We start from the raw sequence: 20,213 nt of genomic DNA, 5'->3' as shown, positions 1-20,213 counted from the left end.
TCCTTCGCGGTCTCTAATTTATGTCTGTCAACAGTGGCGCTTTAGATTTGCTGCTGGTATTTGCAATAGGTTAAAAAACAGTCACATGGAAGGGAGTCACCTTACTTGAAGCCTCGTTTGTTTTCGAATGGATCGAAGAGATCCACTTTTTCGATATCGAAAATTACTAAAAATGAAAAAAAATGCCATAATAATATACCAAATACGAAAAAAGGGATGAAACATGGTAATTGGACTGGTCTATTGACGCAAAAAAATATAACTTTAGAAAAAAACTTTGTAAAATGGGTGTGAAACCTACTAAATTAAGTAGAAGATAATGAAAAAGTTTTGCAGGCCAAAATCAAACGCCCTTGGAATCTTGGAAGGATAATAAATTGGCGGTACGCGACAGATGATATTCTGGGTCACCCTGGTCCACATTTTGGTCGATATCTCGAAAACGCCTTCACATATACAACTTACTTACTTACTTAATTGGCGCTTAACCGTCTAAACGGTTATGGCCGTCCAACAAGGCGCGCCAGTCGCTCCTTCGCTCCGCCAACCGGCGCCAATTGGTCACACCAAGGGAGTTTAAATCGTTTTCCACCTGGTCCTTCCAACGGAGTCTGGGCCGCCCTCTACCTCTGCTTCCATAGGCGGGTTCCGATAGAAACACTTTCTTGGCCGGAGCATCATCTTTCATTCGCATAACATGGCCTAGCCAGCGCAGCCGCTGCGTTTTAATTCGCTGGACTATGTTGATGTCTGCGTATAGCTCGTACAGCTCATCATTAAATCTTCTTCGGTACTCGCCATCGCCAACGCGTAGAGGTCCATAAATCTTTCGAAGAACTTTTCTCTCGAACACTCCCAAAGCCGCTTCATCTGCTGTTGTCATGGTCCATGCTTCTGCCCCATATAGCAGGACGGGTACGATAAGTGACTTGTAGAGTATGATTTTCGTTCGCCGAGAGAGGACTTTACTTTTCAATTGCCTACCTAGTCCAAAGTAGCATTTATTGGCAAGATTGATTCTTCGCTGGATTTCAGTGCTGATGTTGTTGCTAGTGTTGATGCTGGTTCCCAAATAAACGAAGTCTTTTACTATTTCGAAATTATGGCTGCCAACAGTAGCGTGGTTGCCAAGGCGCATATGCGCTGACTCTTTGCTCGATGACAGCAGGTACTTCGTTTTGTCCTCATTCACCATCAAACCCATCTTTACCGCTTCTTTTTCCAGCTTGGAGTAAGCAGAACTAACAGCGCGGGTGTTTAGGCCGATGATATCAATGTCATCAGCATATGCCAGTAATTGCACGCTTTTATAGTATATTGTTCCAGTGCGGTTAAGTTCTGCAGCTAGTATAATTTTCTCCAGCATCAAATTAAAGAAATCGCACGATAGGGGGTCACCCTGTCTGAAACCTCGTTTAGTTTCGAACGGCTCGGAGAGGTCCTTCCCAATTCTGACTGAGCTGATGGTGTTGCTCAACGTCATTTTGCACAGCCGTATAAGTTTTGCGGGGAAACCAAATTCAGACATAGCGGCATATAGGCAGCTCCTTTTCGTGCTGTCGAAGGCGGCTTTAAAGTCGACGAAGAGGTGATGTGTGTCGATTCTCTTTTCACGGGTTTTTTCCAAGATTTGGCGCATTGTGAAAATCTGGTCGATGGTAGATTTACCAGGTCTGAAGCCGCACTGATAAGGTCCAATCAGCCGGTTCACGGTGGGCTTCAATCTTTCGCACAATACACTTGAAAGGACCTTATATGCGATATTAAGAAGGCTGATTCCACGATAGTTGGTGCATTTTGCAGTATCCCCCTTCTTGTGGACTGGGCAAAGAACACTTACATTCCAACCGTCGGGCATGCTTTCGTCCGCCCATATTTTGCTAAGAAGCTGCTGCATGCGCCTTACCAACTCCTCGCCGCCGAACTTGAATAGCTCCGCAGGCAATCCATCAGCGCCCACGGCCTTGTTGTTTTTCAATCTGGTTATTGCTATTCTAACTTCGTCATAATCGGGCGGGGGAACATATATTCCATCATCATCGATTGCGGGATCGGGTTCTTCATCTCTGCGCGGTGAATTGCTGCCTCCATTTAGGAGAGCAGAGAAGTGTTCCCTCCATAATCTAAGCACTCTCTGGACATCAGTTACAAGGTCGCCGTTTTCATTCCTACAGGAGTTTGCCCCGGTCTTAAAACCTTCCGTCTGTCGCCGTATTTTTTGGTAGAATTTTCGGGCGTTATTCCTGGTGGCTAGCAGCTCAAGCTCCTCGCACTCACGCCTTTCTGCTTCTGCTTTTTTCTTCCTGAAAAGGCGTCTCGCTTCCCTTTTCAACTCACGATAGCGTTCACACACTCCTCTTGTCGCGCTCGCTTTTAACGTAGCCCTGTAGGCAGCGTCTTTTCTTTCGGTTGCAACGCGGCATTCTTCATCATACCAGTTGTTTTTTCGTGGCCGCCGGTAACCAATTTTTTCCTCGGCGGCAGTATGAAGTGCTTTGGAGATATGCTCCCACTGCTCCTGTAGTCCTTCAGGATGAGTTGTGCCCTCAGAGAGCAGGTATGAGAGTCGAGTTGCGAAATCATTGGCAATCCGTTGTGATTGAAGCTTTTCGACGTCTAGCTTTCCTTGTGTTTTTTGTTCCTTGTTTTTAGCCGCGTTGAGGCGGGCGCGCATTTTGGCTGCAACGAGATAATGGTCCGAATCGATGTTAGGTCCTCGGATCGTTCGCACATCTAAAACACTGGAGACATGCCGTCCGTCTATCACAACGTGATCGATCTGATTGCGAGTATTTCGATCAGGAGACAGCCATGTAGCTTGATGTATCTTTTTATGCATGAACCTCGTGCTTGATATGACCATGTTTCGAGCACCGGCAAAGTCAATCAGCCTCAGTCCGTTAGGAGAAGTTTCATTGTGTAGGCTGAACTTTCCGACTGTAGGGCCAAAAACACCTTCTTTGCCCACCCTGGCGTTAAAGTCGCCAAGCACGACTTTTATATCATGCCGGGGGCAGCGCTCGTATGTGCGTTCTAATTGTTCATAAAAAGTGTCTTTCACCTCATCGTCTTTCTCCTCTGTCGGCGCATGGGCGCAGATGAATGATATATTAAAAAATTTTGCTTTTATTCGAATAGCGGCGAGACGCTCGTCCACAGGCGTGAACGCCAGCACTTGGCGACAAAGTCTCTCTCCCACCACGAATCCGACGCCGAAACTGCGCTTATTCGCATGGCCACTCCAATATATGTCACAATTTTTGATCTTCTTTCTTCCTTGCTTCGTCCAACGCATTTCTTGGATGGCGGTGATGTCAGATTTTGCTTTGACGAGGACATCAACCAGCCGGGCATCTGCACCAATCCCATTCAGGGAGCGGACGTTCCAGGTGCATGCCCTCAATTCATTGTCCTTCAAACATTTGCCATGGTCGTCATCAATAGAGAGTGTATTTATCCGAGGCTTGTTGTTATATTTCATTGGAGTATGGTTTTACGTGGCGGGTCCCAAGCCCAGCGCACAACCCGCTCAGCGGGGGTGAAAATATTACTTGGCACGTTTATATAGCGAGCCGCTTGCTCCAAGACAGACGCCCGCTTGCAGCCGCACCTAGAGGTGTACAGACGCTGCCGATGAAATCTCCCCCGGCTAGCCCTTAAACCGATTATGTCAGAGTGGCCTAGCCAGGTTGTCGCCTTCTCACATTAGCTCACCGCTAAACGGGTGTTTAGCGGCTACCCAGAGGATACTTGGCCGCAAGCGACCGGCAGTAGTGAGCTGCTTGAACCGCATGCAAAAGAATCGCTCTGGCCATTCCCAGGTGAATGGCGGTCAGAAGCTTTCCCCACTTTCGTGGACTTCTACACACGGCCCCACCTACCTTTAATTTGATACCCATATCGTACAAACACATTATAGAGTTAGCCCTGGTCCACCTTTATGGCGATATCTCGAAAAGGCGTCCACCTATAGAACTAAGGCCCTCTCCCTTTTAAAATACCCATTATCACCTTTCGTTTGATACCCATATTGTACAAACGCACTCTAGAAAAAATGCGATATTTCATTACCAAAAATGGATACAGCGATGAAACTTGATACGTGGGTTGACCTTAGGACGCAAAATAGAAAATTAGTAAAAGTTTGGACAATCGGCGTGGCGGTAATTTAAAATTTTGCAAGCTGTAATTTGGCAGCTGAGTATGTAATGTTCGGTGACACCCGAACTTAGCCTTCCTTACTTTTTTTTGTATCCTTCTAAGCCGGAGTATTTTTTACTGCAACTTTCTTATTTGCTAAGCAATTTTTAAAATTGATATGCAATTATTTTGGTCTTAAAAAGCTATATGTGCTATTGCTCTGAGCTCGATTAAACATATTTTTGTCTGCTAAACGAGTTGAAATACCTTTAAGTATGCTTCTCGTTTCTACAAACAATTAAATAACGACTATGTGTAAACGACTTAAAAGGACATTAGAAGAAAATGTGGAGCTTCTCAAAAAAATACAATTTCTCTCCGAGTCTTTCTCAACACAGGCTTCTAATTAAGGGACAAACTTTCGCCACTCTTTAATTCGTATCAGAACCGACCCAGTCTAATGTACGCACGAGTACAAGAACACAATATTTTTTTATAAAATTTATCAATAATTTGTGGTTATGTCGTTTAACGCATATTAATATATTTAATAACGGTAAATAAACCATTTTTCAAGTGCGTGCACACGAAATTTTCGGGCAATTGACCCGCATTCCTTTGCGGTTTAACCGCACAAATGTTAATACTTTTCTCACCTTAAATAAATGCAACATTTACGCATTTCACTTTTGGTACGTAATTCACTGTGTTATGAGAAAAAAGAGGCGTTTTTAGTTTCTATACAATTTTTCTTCATATCCTGTTTATTTGTATACCATTTAGCCCATATGTTCAAATTATGACTGCGAAACTCGAAACAGTACTTGTATGGGGTGTGGTTATGCTGCTGTATAGGGCCAAGTACCCCTCATCAATTCGGTTTCCTCTACTCTCGTTCGTGCAATCTAAACAATATGTGCAGAAGTAGCCAACCCATTTGAACAAGAAGATTGACAGTGTAAGGAACGAAATAAATGTATGTAACGAAGAGCTGTTCACACAACAGACAGGTCTCAAACTCTCCACTCGACTCTGGCACCGGCTCTCTGGATGCTTTGTTTTACCTACCGCTACAACCTAGCAGTATACTCATGTGAATCACTCGCTGACTCCTTAAAAACTTAAGGGTTTCAGTGAGCTCGGAAGAAATACAGGTACGATAACGAGATTTGAATCGCATCAGAAAGGAAGGACGCCGCCTACTGAGCTACGTTGCATGCAAGCTCAAATAACACTGGCCTCATTGTTGTGGTTGTTGACCTCATAAACAATTCCTATTCAGAAAATTGTCGTACGAGTCCGTGAATCCGTCAGAGATGGATAACAAAAAGAGAGTAGTATGGAAAACAGAAATAGCAAGGGAAGGAGATTGGAAGAGGCGAAGAAATGAATTATAAAAGGAAAAGGAGTGGAAGAAGAAAAGGAGTAGAAAAGTAAAGGGAGTGGATGTGGCGCAATGTAGGGGAGAAGCAGAAAACCGAAGAGGATGGAAAAAAGGCAAGAAATTAGAAAAAGGAAGTGAAAGTGGAGTCGGAACGAAACAGGGGGAGCTAAAGGTAAAGGGACTGATAGAAGCAGAATATAGGAGAAAGAATGGCATGCTACGCGTCCACGATATGGTCGCCAAGCCTGAAGAAGATACAGGCCTGCCAAAATACTGCCCTCAGGACCGCCAAGGGTTGTCTTCTTATGTCCCCAGAACACCATCTACATAATGAGGCGAGAATACTCCCCATTAGGGAGAGAAATGAAATACTAACGAAACAGTTCCCGTTGAATACCCAGAAACCTGGGTATGTACATATGACACCAACCATATCTTCAACTGTATTGTGGAGCCAACGCCTCTAACACCCCTCTCATTATGTTTCACCCTGTTGTAACAGCAAGTTTCCTTGAACTCCCGTTAGACGATATTCATGACAATTTGTGATAGGTCGCACCTATGGGATGGGGCGAAGAACTGCTACAACAACAACAACAACAGAAGGGATAGGCAGGAACCGAAAAAGAATTAAAAAGGGGAAGGAAGTGGAAAACAAAGCGTGAGAGATATTAAAAGGATTACTTAGTTAACGCGCTTAGCCGTTTAAGCGGGGTTGGCCGTCCAACAAGTCGCGCCAATCGGTTCTTGGTCAAGCTAACTGGAACCAATTGGAGAGCGGAGCTGAGTGTAGAAGTCAACGCAAGTGGGCAAAGCTTTTGAGCGCCATTCACCCGTTAATGGCCAAGGCGATTATTTTGCATGCGTTCAAGCAGCTCACTATTTCCGATCGCTTGCGGCCAAGTATCCTCGGGGTAACCGCTTCCAATATACATCGCTTAACATCCGTTTAGAGGTGAAGTAATGGGAAGAAGGCAATGACCGCTACTCTGACATAATCGAGTTAAGCGCTAGCTGGGCGACTTCATCGGCAGCGTCTGACCCACCAAAAGATGCAAATACAAACGGGCTTATGTCTTGGATCAAGCGGCTCGCTATATAAACGTGCAACATAATACCTCGTCCACGATAAGTGGCTTGTGCGCTGGGCCTGGGGTCTGGCACGTAAAACCACACTCCAATGAAAAGACACAACATGCCACGGTGTCAAAAGAATGGGTGGGTAAAGACATAGAGAGAGGGAGAAAACGATGCCGTGGAAGAGGAGATAGAGAAAGAAGCGCAGAGGCAGGCAGATATGGATGGTGAGAAAACGGGCAAAGGGAAAATGAGAGGCATGATGCTCGGTGTTTTCGAGAGACTAAAACGAATGATACTCGGGTTTATTCATAGTCCTATCCGTGATGCCGCCGGCAAGTATCGAAGCAGAAGAAAGGCTTCGCTAACTAGGTCATGTTATGATAAGACGCTCCGGCCTGGAATGTACTTAAATCGACACCCGTATTTGGAAGCAGAAAAAGAGTAATACCTCCACTGAGTTGGTAGAGATAGTTGGATAAAAAGTTAGAGCGAAACAGGCATAATTGGCGTGACTAGTTGCGAATAGCGAAAATAGTCAAACCGGTAAGGTACCAATTAATGATGTTGAATTGTTGTTGTGCTGACAAATGAGACCAAAATAAATGGGGTTTTTAGGTATTGCTCAAAATATGTTAACGCATTATGGATCCAAGTACTTGAAGTAGTCTAGTGTCAATGTTCAATTAATCCTTTTCTGAACATAACTAAAAGCATGTGGTACTTTAAGCAATAATAACAAAAATTTCTGTAATAATAACATATGGTGCTCTAACTAATTAGAAAATTCGTGAAGGGAAGCAACTAGAAAAACAAAAAAAATGAAAATTTGAAATTTAATCCTTTTTCATATTTTGATTGCTCAATGTTTTTATTATTAAAAAGTGACATGAAATCGAATGTTTAGCTCAGTCTGAGATTTACTCAACAATTTCCTAAGTATTTAGGAAGCCAATACAGGAATACTACACTCACATTCGAATCTCTCTAAAGATTCAGCTGCTGTAATATGAAAAATCAGTCACCATGCTCGGATTGACTAAAAGGGAGTCGACTGGCGTTTTTAAATGGGGTTACATATAAAAGCCAATCCCTCTAAATCAATAGGCCAAGATGGAATAGCCATGCCAATGCTGAAAAACCTTGGCGCTGAGAGAATAAACTACATAACGCTCATTTTCAACTTGTCGTTGAAGTCCTTTGTCATTCCCGAGCAATATCAAATGGCAAGGATAATTCCACTACTAAATCCTGTGAAACAAGCTACCGAAGGCGAGTAATATCGGCCGATAACTGCTCCCTATACAACCTTCACCCCAGTCATTCCACCGAGAGAAGTGGGGTAGACGAATTATCTGGGGCATGGGACCGTTTAACTTGTTCACGGATGGGTTGGACGGAAATGTTATAATTTTTAAAATCTTTGTTTAAACAAAAATGGCACATTCGTTTCTTTGGCATTTGACCGACAATATTTAAAGAGTCTTTGGTGGAACTACCTTCCTTTTTATACCATGAGAAGAACAAATTAAAGAGCTTAGACATGTCACTATTTTTCGTGTTTGCCAAGTTCACCAAATGAAATGTGGTGAATATGCGTGGTAGAAGTCTTAGGCATGTGGTGAATATCTTGTGCTCCTGTGCGCCCTCTGGTGAGGTAAAATACATATTCAACTCTGCTCGGTGACATCTATCACTCAAGTTGGGAACATATTTTCTGCAATATACAAAGACAGTCAAAATTTAAATATTAACTTATTTTATTTAAATAATAAATACGTATGTATATAATTTTTTATATAATACAATTATTACACTTTAAAATATTTTTTATTTTTTTGTGATCAACCTTTAACAATTCATCGATTTTCTGCTTAAATAAATTCATAACCAAACAATCGTTGCCCATAGAAACAAGTAGATAAGTGGAATAACGAAAAATCACATAATCCCTCCTAGTAGCAGGTGCCGTGGAGTTTTTATTGCAAAAAGTATAAACAAATAAATTGAGTAATTTTTTCTTGATAGACAGCAAAATGAAGTTCATTCCATTGCATACAAAGAATACCGCCATTGTTTATAAAAACGCATTATGCTCCTCCGCCAGCATAATTGTGCTCATCTTCATCATACTCTCCGTCATGATGCCAGTGCTATTGGTTTCCTTGCTTAGTCCATACTCTGGTATTTCAGAGTCGCGTGTGCTCTTCGAGCAGCCACGTCTACATTTCAAATTTCAAACCATTTTCACTGCTGAAACTGAAATGAAGCCGAACGGAAACAGTAGTCCAAATTCGACAACAGGAAATCTGATTGTATGCAGCACATTTCCCCAACTAAACGCCATGACCGCAGAGCACAGTGGCAACTGTGAGGGGATTAAGGTGAGTGCAACTTTGTTAAAGCTCTTTGGTAGGTTCATCAACCATTCTTTATATTTTTGTAGTACTGGACTGATGATTTCGATCACGATGGCACAATTGATCGTGCACATTTTGAACAACAATTAACCTCTTTGCCGGGCCAGATTAAGAATTTTGATTTTGCGCTAATCTTTGAAGCAAAATTAAAGGTAATTTCTGCCTGCAAAAATCAATTTAAGCGATAACTAATTCTATGTACCCTTTTCAACAGCACAAATGCTTACTAGCGCCACCAGCTTTACTAACCTATCACACCATAATCCCTACCGCTGCACAATTAAGCGCTGGCGTCATTTTACTTAAAGCTGAATTACAACTAAAACAATATATTGAATTTACTTGTCCTTTTCTTGGACGCAATGCCAAAACACATTTTCACAATGTACATCTCAACTCGAATGATAGTCACATTGAATTGGAAGACTATCAGCTACCATCTTTACTTGAACAATTAAAAGCAAATCCCGCATATTTCCAACTCTCTTTGCAAGATATTTATTATCGGCGTGCACCTGGTGATGCCTTACGCATACAATTAGAATTGGATGTATTACAAGTTCCGGCTCGCTATCATTTGAGTGTTTGGGAGCGTTTAGGACAATTTTGGTTGTATTTTGCTTCCTTTTTTGGCATATCTTTTTATGTTATGAATAAGGTTAAAGATTATCTATTTGGACGGCATATCATACGTGCTTGGGAGGTGATACCATGGAAAAAGCTCTATTGACACGATGAGCATGAGCGTTTGGATGAGAACTATATCGATTTGGATGAATTTTCTACGTCTGTTATGTACTGATCTCTATACATTTTTTTAATGCTTAAGCTTGAATTAAAGAAGCTTCGCAAATAAATATTTTAGCTACAAAAGAAAATAACAAATATAACAAAAAGCTAATTTAAGAATTTTCGTTTGTGTATTCGCTTTTTGTATTGCTGGAGTTCTAACTCATATAATAAAGGACCTATTTTGTCACATAAAAATATATAATTTCATCGTATTGACTTGTATATTGCTTCTACCGGAAAGATGCTTCGTAGCCATCATTTTAATGGGTTTCAGAAAACATCTGTGTAAAGAACAGATAAAGGAAGGCAAGTAAATATAAGCGATTTTATCAAATGAAAAATGTTAGCCGAGCGTACTGAAATCATATCCGGTGAAGGACTAGGTAGCACTTGCGAAACTCTCTTAAAACAAGGAGATATGTTATATGTATGTTTTATTTGCCTATTTCTCGACGTCTTTTAGTTGTTTTTTAAGTGCTACCAGCGCGTGCATCTATTGGTGTTTGTATTCTTCTGTAAGATCGTTGTGCTGACCATGATGAGAGTAGTTCATCGGCTTAGATACCTCTCTTTGCAACTGATAATTGAGGGCAATATTTTTTGGGGTTGTTGTTGTTGTAAGGGTAGGGACAGTTCTAAAAGCCGTAGGAGAAATTTAATGATAAGGAAATGCTTAGCCGGATGTGAATACTGTACAGTTTTGTAATAGCTCTTTATGTTAGTAGTCCGGCTGCTATGGGCCGGTCGTTGTTGTTGTTGTTGTTGTAGCAGTGCTTCGCCCCACCTAACAGGCGCGACCGATCACAAACTGTCATCAATATCCTCTAACGGGAGTCCAAGGAAACTTGCTGTTTCAACAGGGGTGGACCATAGGGAAAGGGGTGTTAGAGGCGTTGGTTCCACATTACAATTAAAGAGATGGTTGGTGTCATGTGGGGACACATTGCAAGCGGGGCATACATTTTGTATGTCGGGGTTGATTCTGGATAGGTAAGAGTTTAACCTGTTACAGTATCCAGAACGAAGTTGAGCCAGAGTGACACGCGTTTCCCTGGGGAGTATGCGTTCATCTTCCGCAAGTTTTGGATACTTTACTTTGAGTACTGGGTTCACCGGGTAATTCCCGGCATAAAGGTCCGACGCCTGTTTGTGGAGTTCACCAAGGACCTGCTTATGTTTTTTCGCTTCATACGGCTGAGTTCTCAGATGCCGTATTTCCTCAAAATGCTTACGGAGATGACTCCTTAAGCCCCTAGGCGGTGCTGGCTCGTCAATCAGATGTCTGTTGGGATGCCCAGGTTTCTGGGTATTCAGCAGGAACTGTTTGGTCAGCATCTCGTTTCTTTCCCTGATGGGGAGTATTCTCGCCTCATTATGTAGATGGTGTTCTGGGGACATAAGAAGACAGCCCGTGGCAATTCTGAGAGCAGTATTTTGGCAGGCCTGTAGCTTCTTCCAGTGGGTAATTTTTAGGCTTGGCGACCATATGGGTGACGCGTAGCACGTAATCGGCTGGCTAATTGCTTTGTATGTAGTCATGAGCGTTTCTTTATCTTTTCCCCAGGTACTGCCAGCAAGGGATTTGAGGATTTTGTTACGGCTCTGAATTCTCGGAACAATTGCGGCTGCGTGCTCACCAAAATGTAGATCCTGATCAAACGTCACACCCAAGATTTTGGGGTGTAGGACAGTCGGTAGCGTAGAGCCATCGACGTGGATGTTCAAAATGGTCGACATTTGGGACGTCCATGTTGTAAATAAGGTCGCGGAAGATTTAGTCGGTGATAATGCCAGGTTTCGCGAGGCGAAAAAACTGGAGAGATCAGGGAGGTAGCCGTTTATTTTATTGCATAGCTCATCGATCTGTGGGCCTGGGCCTGTGGCCATTACTGTGCAGTCATCGGCGTAGGAAACGATTGTGACTCCTTCCGGTGGTGAAGGTAGCTTAGATATGTAGAAATTAAACAAAAGTGGGAATAGGACACCACCCTGTGGCACCCCTTGTTTAATTCTCCTTGGCTTTGATGTTTCGTTTCTAAATAGCACCGATGCCTGCCGACCACCCAGATAATTTGCGGTCCACCTTTTAAGACATGGGGGAAGGGTAGACCCTTCCAGGTCTTGCAGTAACGAGCCATGGTTGACCGTATCAAAAGCTTTTGATAGGTCTAGCGCTACGAGTACTGTTCTATGGTGGGGGTTTTGATTTAAACCGCAATTTATCTGGGTGCTGATGGCATTTAGCGCGGAGGTAGTGCTATGGAGTTTTCTGAAGCCATGCTGATGGGAGGCTAGTTGCAAATTTGCTTGGAAATAAGGAAGCAAAATGGCTTCGAGCGTCTTTGCTACTGGCGATAGGAGAGATATCGGACGATACGACTCTCCTATGTTAGCTGGTTTACCAGGCTTTAGTAGCGGGACCACCTTGGCCATTCTCCATTTCTCGGATATGACAAAGGTGGAAAGAGACAGGTTGAAGACCTGCGCTAAATATTTGAAACCCTCTTTCCCTAGGCTTTTAAGCATCGGCATGGCTATGCCGTCTGGGCCCACTGCTTTGGATGGTTTAGCGCGACCAATGGCGTCCTCAACCTCTTTAGCGGTGATGGTGATTGGTGACGCGCTGAATTTGTGTTTATGTGCGTGTCTGTTGGCCCTCCGTCTAACTTTGTCGACCGTAGAATGCATTATATATTGTCGGCAGAAAGCGCTCGCGCATTTTTTCGCATCCGACAGCACTTTGTCGCCAAAGGCAATGGAAACTTTGTCTTTGTGCTTAGTCGGATTCGATAGGGACTTTACGGTGGACCAAAGTTTACCCACACCGGTAGAGAGGTTACAACCTCTTAGGTGCTCCTCCCATTTCGCCCGCTTGTGTTCATCCACAAGCAATCTGATGCGTTGGTTTATATCCCTTATTTGGGGGTCGCCTGGATCAAGCTGCCTTATAAGGTCACGTTCTCTCGCTAAGTTCGCGGCCTCCGCCGGGAAGTGGGGCCGGATTTCGGGAATTCTCCCGGCGGGAATGAAACGTGCCGAGGCGGATTCAATGACCTTGCGGAAGGCACGCTCCCCTTGGCGGGCATCAGTCGGGGTAGGGAGGGCAGCAAAGAGGTTGTCTGTAAAGGATTTATATTCTTCCCACTTTCCTTTTTTAAAGTTTATGAAAGTGCGTTTTTCGGTGACGATGAAGTCGGCGGTACGCTCGAGCGAAACAAGTATAGGCAGGTGGTCGGATGCCAATGATACCATCGGCTGCCAGTTGACGCAGTTTACGAGTTCTGCGCTCACGATTGAGATATCTGGCGAACTGTGACAGCTTCCTACCATACGTGTGGGGGCGTCTCCGTTTATTGTGCAGAACGTCGTTTCTTCTATTTGATCCGCCAACATCTCGCCCCTACTGTTCGCCCGCAAATTTGAATGCCATAGATCATGATGGGCATTGAGTCGCCTAAAATAATGCGATTGTTTCCAGTGAGTAAGGCTCTGATATTAGGGCGGTATCCACCGGGGCAACAGATGGCAGGGGGGATGTAGATGTTGATGATTTCTAGGTTTGCATCGTCTGACCGGACAGATAGGCCTTGACGTTCTAAGACGTTGTCCCTGCGGTCGATGCCAGGATCAAATATGTGATATTGCACAGAGTGGTGTATTATAAACGCGAGGCCGCCTCCATTTCCGCTCTCGCGATCTTTTCTGTGGACATTATATCCAGAGCAGGTCTGCAATGCAGATCGTGCTGTGAGTTTAGTCTCTTGAATCGCAGCAATGCGGATGTTGTGCCGCTTCATGAAATTGACTATCTCCGTAATCTTCCCAGTTAGTCCATTACAGTTTAACTGCAGAATTCTGAAGTGCATGAGGGGAGACGTCGCCACTCTGGGGGTAAGTGACGGGTGACTACGCCTGGGTTGAGGAAGGCCAGGACGCAATTGCTGTTGTGGCCCTGGGACTGGGCGTCCTTGGGCAAGCATTGGGGTACCCGGATGATTTGGGTTTGCGACCTGGCAACATGGCGCGATGAAACCCGTCGAGGGGTTGCCGTCGCGGAGACCAGAACATCTAGGAAAGTGGCACCACCCAAGGCAGGAGCTGCATTGGGCGGATGTCGCAAACATATATATTCTGTGCTGGCAAACGGTGCAAACGGAGGTAGGGACTAAGAGTCTGGTTCCCTGACCTACACGATTGCTGCCGGAAAAGAGGGGGGGAGAAGACGGGGGCAGGGGCTGTTGCTCAGCATTGCTTCCGACTCTACTACGAAGATTGTAGTTATGAGTGGTAGCAGCTGTTTGAGTTGTTGGCGCCGTAAGGCGCGAGCAGCAGCGGGTACTTGTTGTGGCTTGCTGAGCAGCGGGGCTGCTGGAAGGTAATGGGGGGGCGCTTAGACGTAGACTACGAGGCGCCCTTGGCCGTGAACAGCAAGGAGCCACAAAAGATTTATAAAAGTTACGTGGACGTCGGGTTTTGGGATCAAGCCCAGAACAACCTGTCCGATGCAACCATCGCTTACACGAGACACACTGAACAGAGTATGACCGTCCTAAAAAGATTCTTTTCCGGCAGATGCAGCAAAACCATTTCTCAGGACCGGGGTCAGGAGACGGACCCGGATTGGATTCGATACCTTCCCGGAGCAAGAGAATATGGAGCAGTCCTGCTGCAAGGAGCTGCTGGGAGGATGACAATTTGTGGGAGGGACGAAACAAATTAAATGGGGTTACACTGAAATGACAGTCCTTGGTCGGGAAAAATCCCGAGTCGCTCCGGTACATAGAACCGACTGCCTTGGGAAGCGATCGTCTTGCTTATATGTTCTCTAAAACTTGTTTGCAGTGCCTTTGTTAACATGACGAAATCTCACCATAACCAACCTTTTATAGGAAGGCCAATATTTGCTTTGGTTTGCGAATGCGAGAATGCTGGTTTGAGATTGTTATGTAGATCTTTAGGTGGCTTATGACATAGACCTGCGCAGTATTTATGACAGTAAAGCTGAAAGAGTTTCAAGCTTTAACAGGTGGATGTAAACAAGCAGCCGAACGAAAACCTTAAAAAACTACTGTTTACTGAAATATATACGACGTAATCTTCCTTAACTCCACTTTATGTTTAAGAACTATCATCTTTATGCATGCTCCTTAAGGACAGTTTTTCTTTTTCGCATTAAAATTTATTGTATTGCTTCGTAACATGATTAATGTGGTAATCGGATTTCAATAAGTTGAGTTACCATAACGCACATAAATACTTTTATCTTAATGTTAATCAAATAATTAATATCAATCTAAGAAACGCATCTGCTAGACAAAAGCTTTACTGGTGTTCAAGTTCATTCCAGTAATAAAAATACAAATCTTAATAGGTCTGTGTGCAAAGCCTTGATGAATGAATATTAAGTCCTTATTACACGATTGTCAGTTAACATAATCTTCAGTTCTTATGACGCATCATTTTTTCTGGAATGAAGTAAATTCCAAGCCTTCAGAATCCTTCGGCGCTTGAGCCAGCGCAGGACTTGGATCATATGCACGATTATCTTCGATTATAATTGTTGTATTGGGGTAGTAATCTAATTGCACAAATAAATAACGAAATTCCATTTTCCCTGACGGGGTCTGGCAGAAGATAATAGAAAATAACTATGTATTAAAATTTGGTAGACTTTCTTATACACTTTTCGCACCTGTCGCGATTCCAAATGCACCGTACCACGATTGCGTATACCTTGCACATAGAATTGCATCCGTACATGCGGCACACCATTACGTTCGAAGGTTGTGTGTGCAACACGCTGACGACGACCACGGCGTGATTCCTCGCCATATCCTTTTATTGGACTACCTAAGGCATCTTGCACACGGGGATCCTACATAAAAATTTTTATTACAAATATTCATGGCAATAATATCAAAGAAAAAGGTAATAGTCTAATTGAGGGGTCGACTGCTAATACGCTACCAAATATATCGAGAGAGGTGTCTTGACATCAGTATTAATAATCCGAAGGCGGAAAATAAAAATGTTAACTCGTTCAAAAGATATTAACGAAAAACCGGAAAAAGACCCGCGGGTACCTCCGAAACCGGGGATGGGCTCCATAGTATTTTTGCGCAGAACACCTTTCTGCGTTGGCGGCCTTCGGCCGCGCTTATAAAAAATAACCCTGGGCTACGCCATGCCAAGTCCGGGTGTGTGGTATAACCGTGGCTACCGCCACGGTGATGCACAATTTTTTTGTGGGTACGAACACAACAACAACCACATAAAAATCGTCAAGTTCAACTGCAAATATCTCCGGACAGAGATAAAATTTTTCTTTTCCGCCTTCCGATTATTGTTCTCGATATTTTTGGTAGCGTATTAGCAGTCGACCCCTCAACTAGACTTTTACCAAGAAAACATAGATCATACCTCCTTAACAAGTTCTAAAGCGTTTGAATAAATATTATTTGGACTCGTGCCTGAGAATAATTCACGAAATATGGCATATAACAAGACACCTGTGACTCCAATGCCGGCAAGTATTATCGCTGTATAACTCGCAGTTTTCGTATTTTCTTTGATCTTTTCACCAAGTGGACGCACATCGGTCGATATTTCAGTACGTTCGCTGCTCTCTTGCAATGCTCGTCCACTACCTGCATCATCTTTTCGCATTTGAAGGAGCGGTGTTTGCGTGACCGCAATCATACGGCACCATTGCAACTTCATTGTTGATGTTAAGCAGAGATTTCTCTGCATAAACTGCCGCAGCACTACAGGTAGCGTCATTTCCAAAGTTGATCGTGGATTTTGTCCTATGATTATTAAATTGTTACAGTTTTTGTAATTAATGACAACACCTGTTATGCTAAATTATAAATAAATTTGATATCAAATGTCAAATTGAAGAAAAATAACAGCTGATTTGTACACCCATATTGCCACCTTATTTCATTTTGATTGTGTACATCCCGACAAGAATGTTGTTGGGTATATAGAATGTGACACTGCTGATAGCCTGCTCACGCTCTTCGCAATAGCTTCTTTTTTTACTCTGCGTGCTTTGTACACAGAGTATATTAACTTTGATTGGATAACGGTTGGTTGTAGAGGTATAAAGGAATCGAGAGACTTCCATATATCAAAATCATCAGTATCGAAAAAACATTTGTTGGTCCGTCCGTCCGTCTGTCTGTCCGTTAACACGATAACTCGAGTAAATATTGATATAAAATTAGCGAAATCGGATGATAAACACGCCCACTTTTTATATATATAACATTTTGGAAAACACAAAAAATCAGATTATTTAGTAAATAATACACCTAGACTGTTGAAATTTGACGTGTGGACTGATATTGAGACTCTTGATAAAAAATAAAAAAAAAATTTTAAATGGGCGTGGCACTGCCCACTTGTGATTAAATCAATTTTACAAATATTATAAATCATAAATCAAAAATCGTTAAGCCTATCGTCGCAAAATTCGGCAGAGAGGTTACCTTTATTATAAGGAATGCTTTGAAGAAAAATTAACGAAATCGGTTAAGGACCACGCCCACTTTTATATAACAGATTTCTAAAGGGTCGTGGACGAATAAAATAAGTTATATCATTGCAAAAAAGAGCTTTATATCAATGGTATTTCATTTCCCAGGTGGATTTACAACAATAAATAGGAAAAATTTCAAATTTAAAAAAAGTAGGCGTTGGACCGCCCCTTTTATGACTAAGCAATTTTCTATGTTTCGGAAGCCACAACTCAAAGAAAAATTAACGAATCGTAATAAAATTTGGTACACAAATTTTCCCTATAGCAGGAAATATTTCTAGAATAAATGGACGAGATCGGTTAAAGACCACGCCCACTTTAGAAGAATACAATAAGCTATATCTTCGCGAAAAAGAGCTTTGTATCTATAGAATTTTACTTTCTAAATTGAATTATAACATTAAATTGGAAAAAACTAAAATTTTTGAAAATGGGTGTGGCACAGCCCCTTATATGACTAAGCAATTTTCTATGTATCGGGAGCCGTAACTCGAAAAAAAATTAACATATCGTAACAAAATTTTGTACATATATTTTCCCTATAGCATAAAATATTTTTAGTAAAAATGGACGGGATCGGTTAAAGACCACGGCAATTTAGATATAAAACAAGTTTAAAAGGGTCGTAGACTAGAATAATAAGCTATAAATTAGCAAAGAAATAGTTTTGAATCAATGATATTTCACTTATCAAGTTTTATTGTAAGAGGTAATGGGGAGACATTTTTTTTAAACGGGCGGTGCCACGTGGTATGTAGAAAAGTAATTTATCTGAAATTAAATGTACAATTGTATATAATGTTCGGTTACACCCGAACTTAGACACCTTTACTTGTTTACACGTATTTACGTCTAAGTACGCTTATCCTCACTTAAGCTGCAAGTATGCACCGCCGTGTGTCGTACGTACGGACATTTGTCGTACGAAACACGTTTGACCGAACCCTCAAGCCCGTAGGAATCAATGTGTGCGTCTGTGTACATGTACATAACATATTTGTGTGTGTATTGTTTAAAGCAAAGCACTGTTGCCAGTGACCAGTTTGAATGCATGCTTATGGAAACATCAACTTTTTCCATTTTAATTTTTGATGTTGTAAAAGGCTGGAATTAATATCAAATAAATATAAATAAATTACATAGTTATAATCTGCACTTTTACATAACTATTACGATTTATTTTCACAATTTTTCAAACATTAATTAGGTGTTTTTGCATAAAACTGCAAACGGTCAAAAATTAGCGCACAAAAGTTTACTAGGCAACTCTGTCAAGTGAGAGTGCGATCAGCTGACACGTTCTTACGGAAAAAATCAAATTTGTTTTGATTTCTACGTTCCGGGCTACGTACGTGCGGGCGTTGCACATAGGTGAGTTTTCGTTTACATTGCACATTCATAAGGTACGTCGTGTCAGCTGACACGTTTTTGTACGTAGTTCGTGGGTAACTACAGCTTTAGATAATGCTTGGTAGACCCATCTAGCGGCAACTAGCTACATAACATGTGGTACCGAAAAGCAAAGACACAAACCTCTGGTGGTCATAGTGTATAACCTATAGCAGAATCGGTTGCGGTGAATAGTGGACACACACCATTTATAGAGGTAATACATAGAAATGAAACATAGACGCATATTTCAGTTGCATCTGAGTATAATGCGTATTGAAATTTAGGAGTACTAATTTTCTGCGCAGCAACTTCAGAAGAGTAGATAAAGTTTAACGCTTAGCAGTCCATATAAAGTATAAGCGTAAACGTATAAATAAATAAATGTAAGGCGCGATAACCTCCGAAGAGATTTTAGGACGAGCTTCTCTTCCAATTTGCGTCGTGCTCCTTTAATTTTTTCTACAAATTGGCGGGACGGGACCTACTTGTTTTATGCCGAATCCGAGCGGCATCTGCGAGGCAGATGAGTTTTCACTGAGAGCTTTTCATGGCAGAAATACACTCGGAGTGCTTGCCAAACACTGCCGAGGAGCGACCCCGCTTACAAAAATTTTCTTCTAATTGAAAAACCTTATTTCTAAAATTTTGATGTTGCTTTGTCCGGGGTGTGAACCCAGGGCATTCGGTGTGGAGGGCGGAGCACGCTACCATCACACCACGGTGGCCGCCACTATGTTGATGGTCCTTTGTCGGATGTTTATCCGGTACGGTCCGGTAACTAGCACAATTTAGATAGTAGCCCGAAATATTTGCAGTTGAAGTTGGCAATTATCATGTGGTTGTTGTAATGTTGATGTGCACTGAAAAAAAATTTTGTGTACAAAGGGATTTTGCACGGATTTAATTTTGATCCCACCCCGTTGGTGGACCCGGCCAGGGTAATTTTTAATAAGCGCGACTGGTCCGCTAATTAGCATAATTAAGGTACTAGCCCGACCATCCCGAGAACGATTTTATATAACCACATTGAACCTTCTAGGACATGCTGACAAGTTAATGATGTTTGAGTAATTTCCTGTCCTGGCGTTTCAAAAACGTTTGAAGAATTTCCTGATTTCGTTTTTTTCAAAACTCCCTTTCTTAGAAATTTTAAGAATAACACCCTTTCTCAACATTTGAATGCAGAACTGTAAAATGTAGACTTTTTTCAAAGGATTCCTATCGCAGCATAAATTCAATGCGTTTTCCGCTAAGATGTTTGAAACAAAATCTGAGAAAGGGCATTTGCATACGTATCAGGGACCGATGACAATGCATTAATGTGGTGGTGTGGTGACATAAGGTCAACGGATATAAGATCAATTGGCCTTATTACCACTTTGAATGGCCATAAGTTTGATTGCAACTTTGCACACGTATCAAGGCTCAATGACAATGCATTAATGTGATGGTGCGGTGACATAAG

General features: G+C 42.4%; 2 protein-coding genes across 4 annotated transcripts; one reads left to right on the top strand and one right to left on the bottom strand.

Moving 5' to 3' along the window:
* The first annotated feature begins 8,507 nt into the window (after positions 1-8,507).
* LOC137242710 (transmembrane protein 231) lies at positions 8,508-9,993 on the top strand. Of its 2 annotated transcripts, XM_067769960.1 has the most exons (4): positions 8,508-8,566; positions 8,630-8,985; positions 9,048-9,173; positions 9,236-9,993. In XM_067769960.1, the coding sequence occupies exons 2-4, from the start codon at positions 8,638-8,640 to the stop codon at positions 9,749-9,751; spliced, it is 990 nt and encodes a 329-aa protein (XP_067626061.1). In that variant the 5' UTR covers positions 8,508-8,566; positions 8,630-8,637; the 3' UTR covers positions 9,752-9,993. The 2 variants fall into 2 exon arrangements, with proteins under 2 accessions (XP_067626061.1, XP_067626062.1); XM_067769961.1 differs by lacking the exon at positions 8,508-8,566 and having other exon boundaries at positions 8,606-8,985.
* A 4,992-nt stretch (positions 9,994-14,985) lies between these two features.
* Positions 14,986-16,694, bottom strand: LOC137242708 (mitochondrial import inner membrane translocase subunit Tim21). Of its 2 annotated transcripts, none has more exons than XM_067769958.1 (3): positions 16,234-16,694; positions 15,506-15,688; positions 14,986-15,461 (listed from the first exon to the last, which is right to left on the bottom strand). In XM_067769958.1, exons 1-3 carry the CDS (start codon positions 16,591-16,593, stop codon positions 15,270-15,272), a joined length of 735 nt encoding a protein of 244 aa, XP_067626059.1. In that variant the 5' UTR covers positions 16,594-16,694; the 3' UTR covers positions 14,986-15,269. The 2 variants fall into 2 exon arrangements, with proteins under 2 accessions (XP_067626059.1, XP_067626060.1); XM_067769959.1 differs by having other exon boundaries at positions 14,986-15,437.
* Positions 16,695-20,213: the final 3,519 nt, after the last annotated feature.

This window comes from Eurosta solidaginis, chromosome 2 (assembly GCF_040869045.1).
Source record: "Eurosta solidaginis isolate ZX-2024a chromosome 2, ASM4086904v1, whole genome shotgun sequence".
Lineage (NCBI taxonomy): Eukaryota > Metazoa > Arthropoda > Insecta > Diptera > Tephritidae > Eurosta > Eurosta solidaginis.
This window is presented reverse-complemented; position numbering and strand designations above follow the sequence as displayed.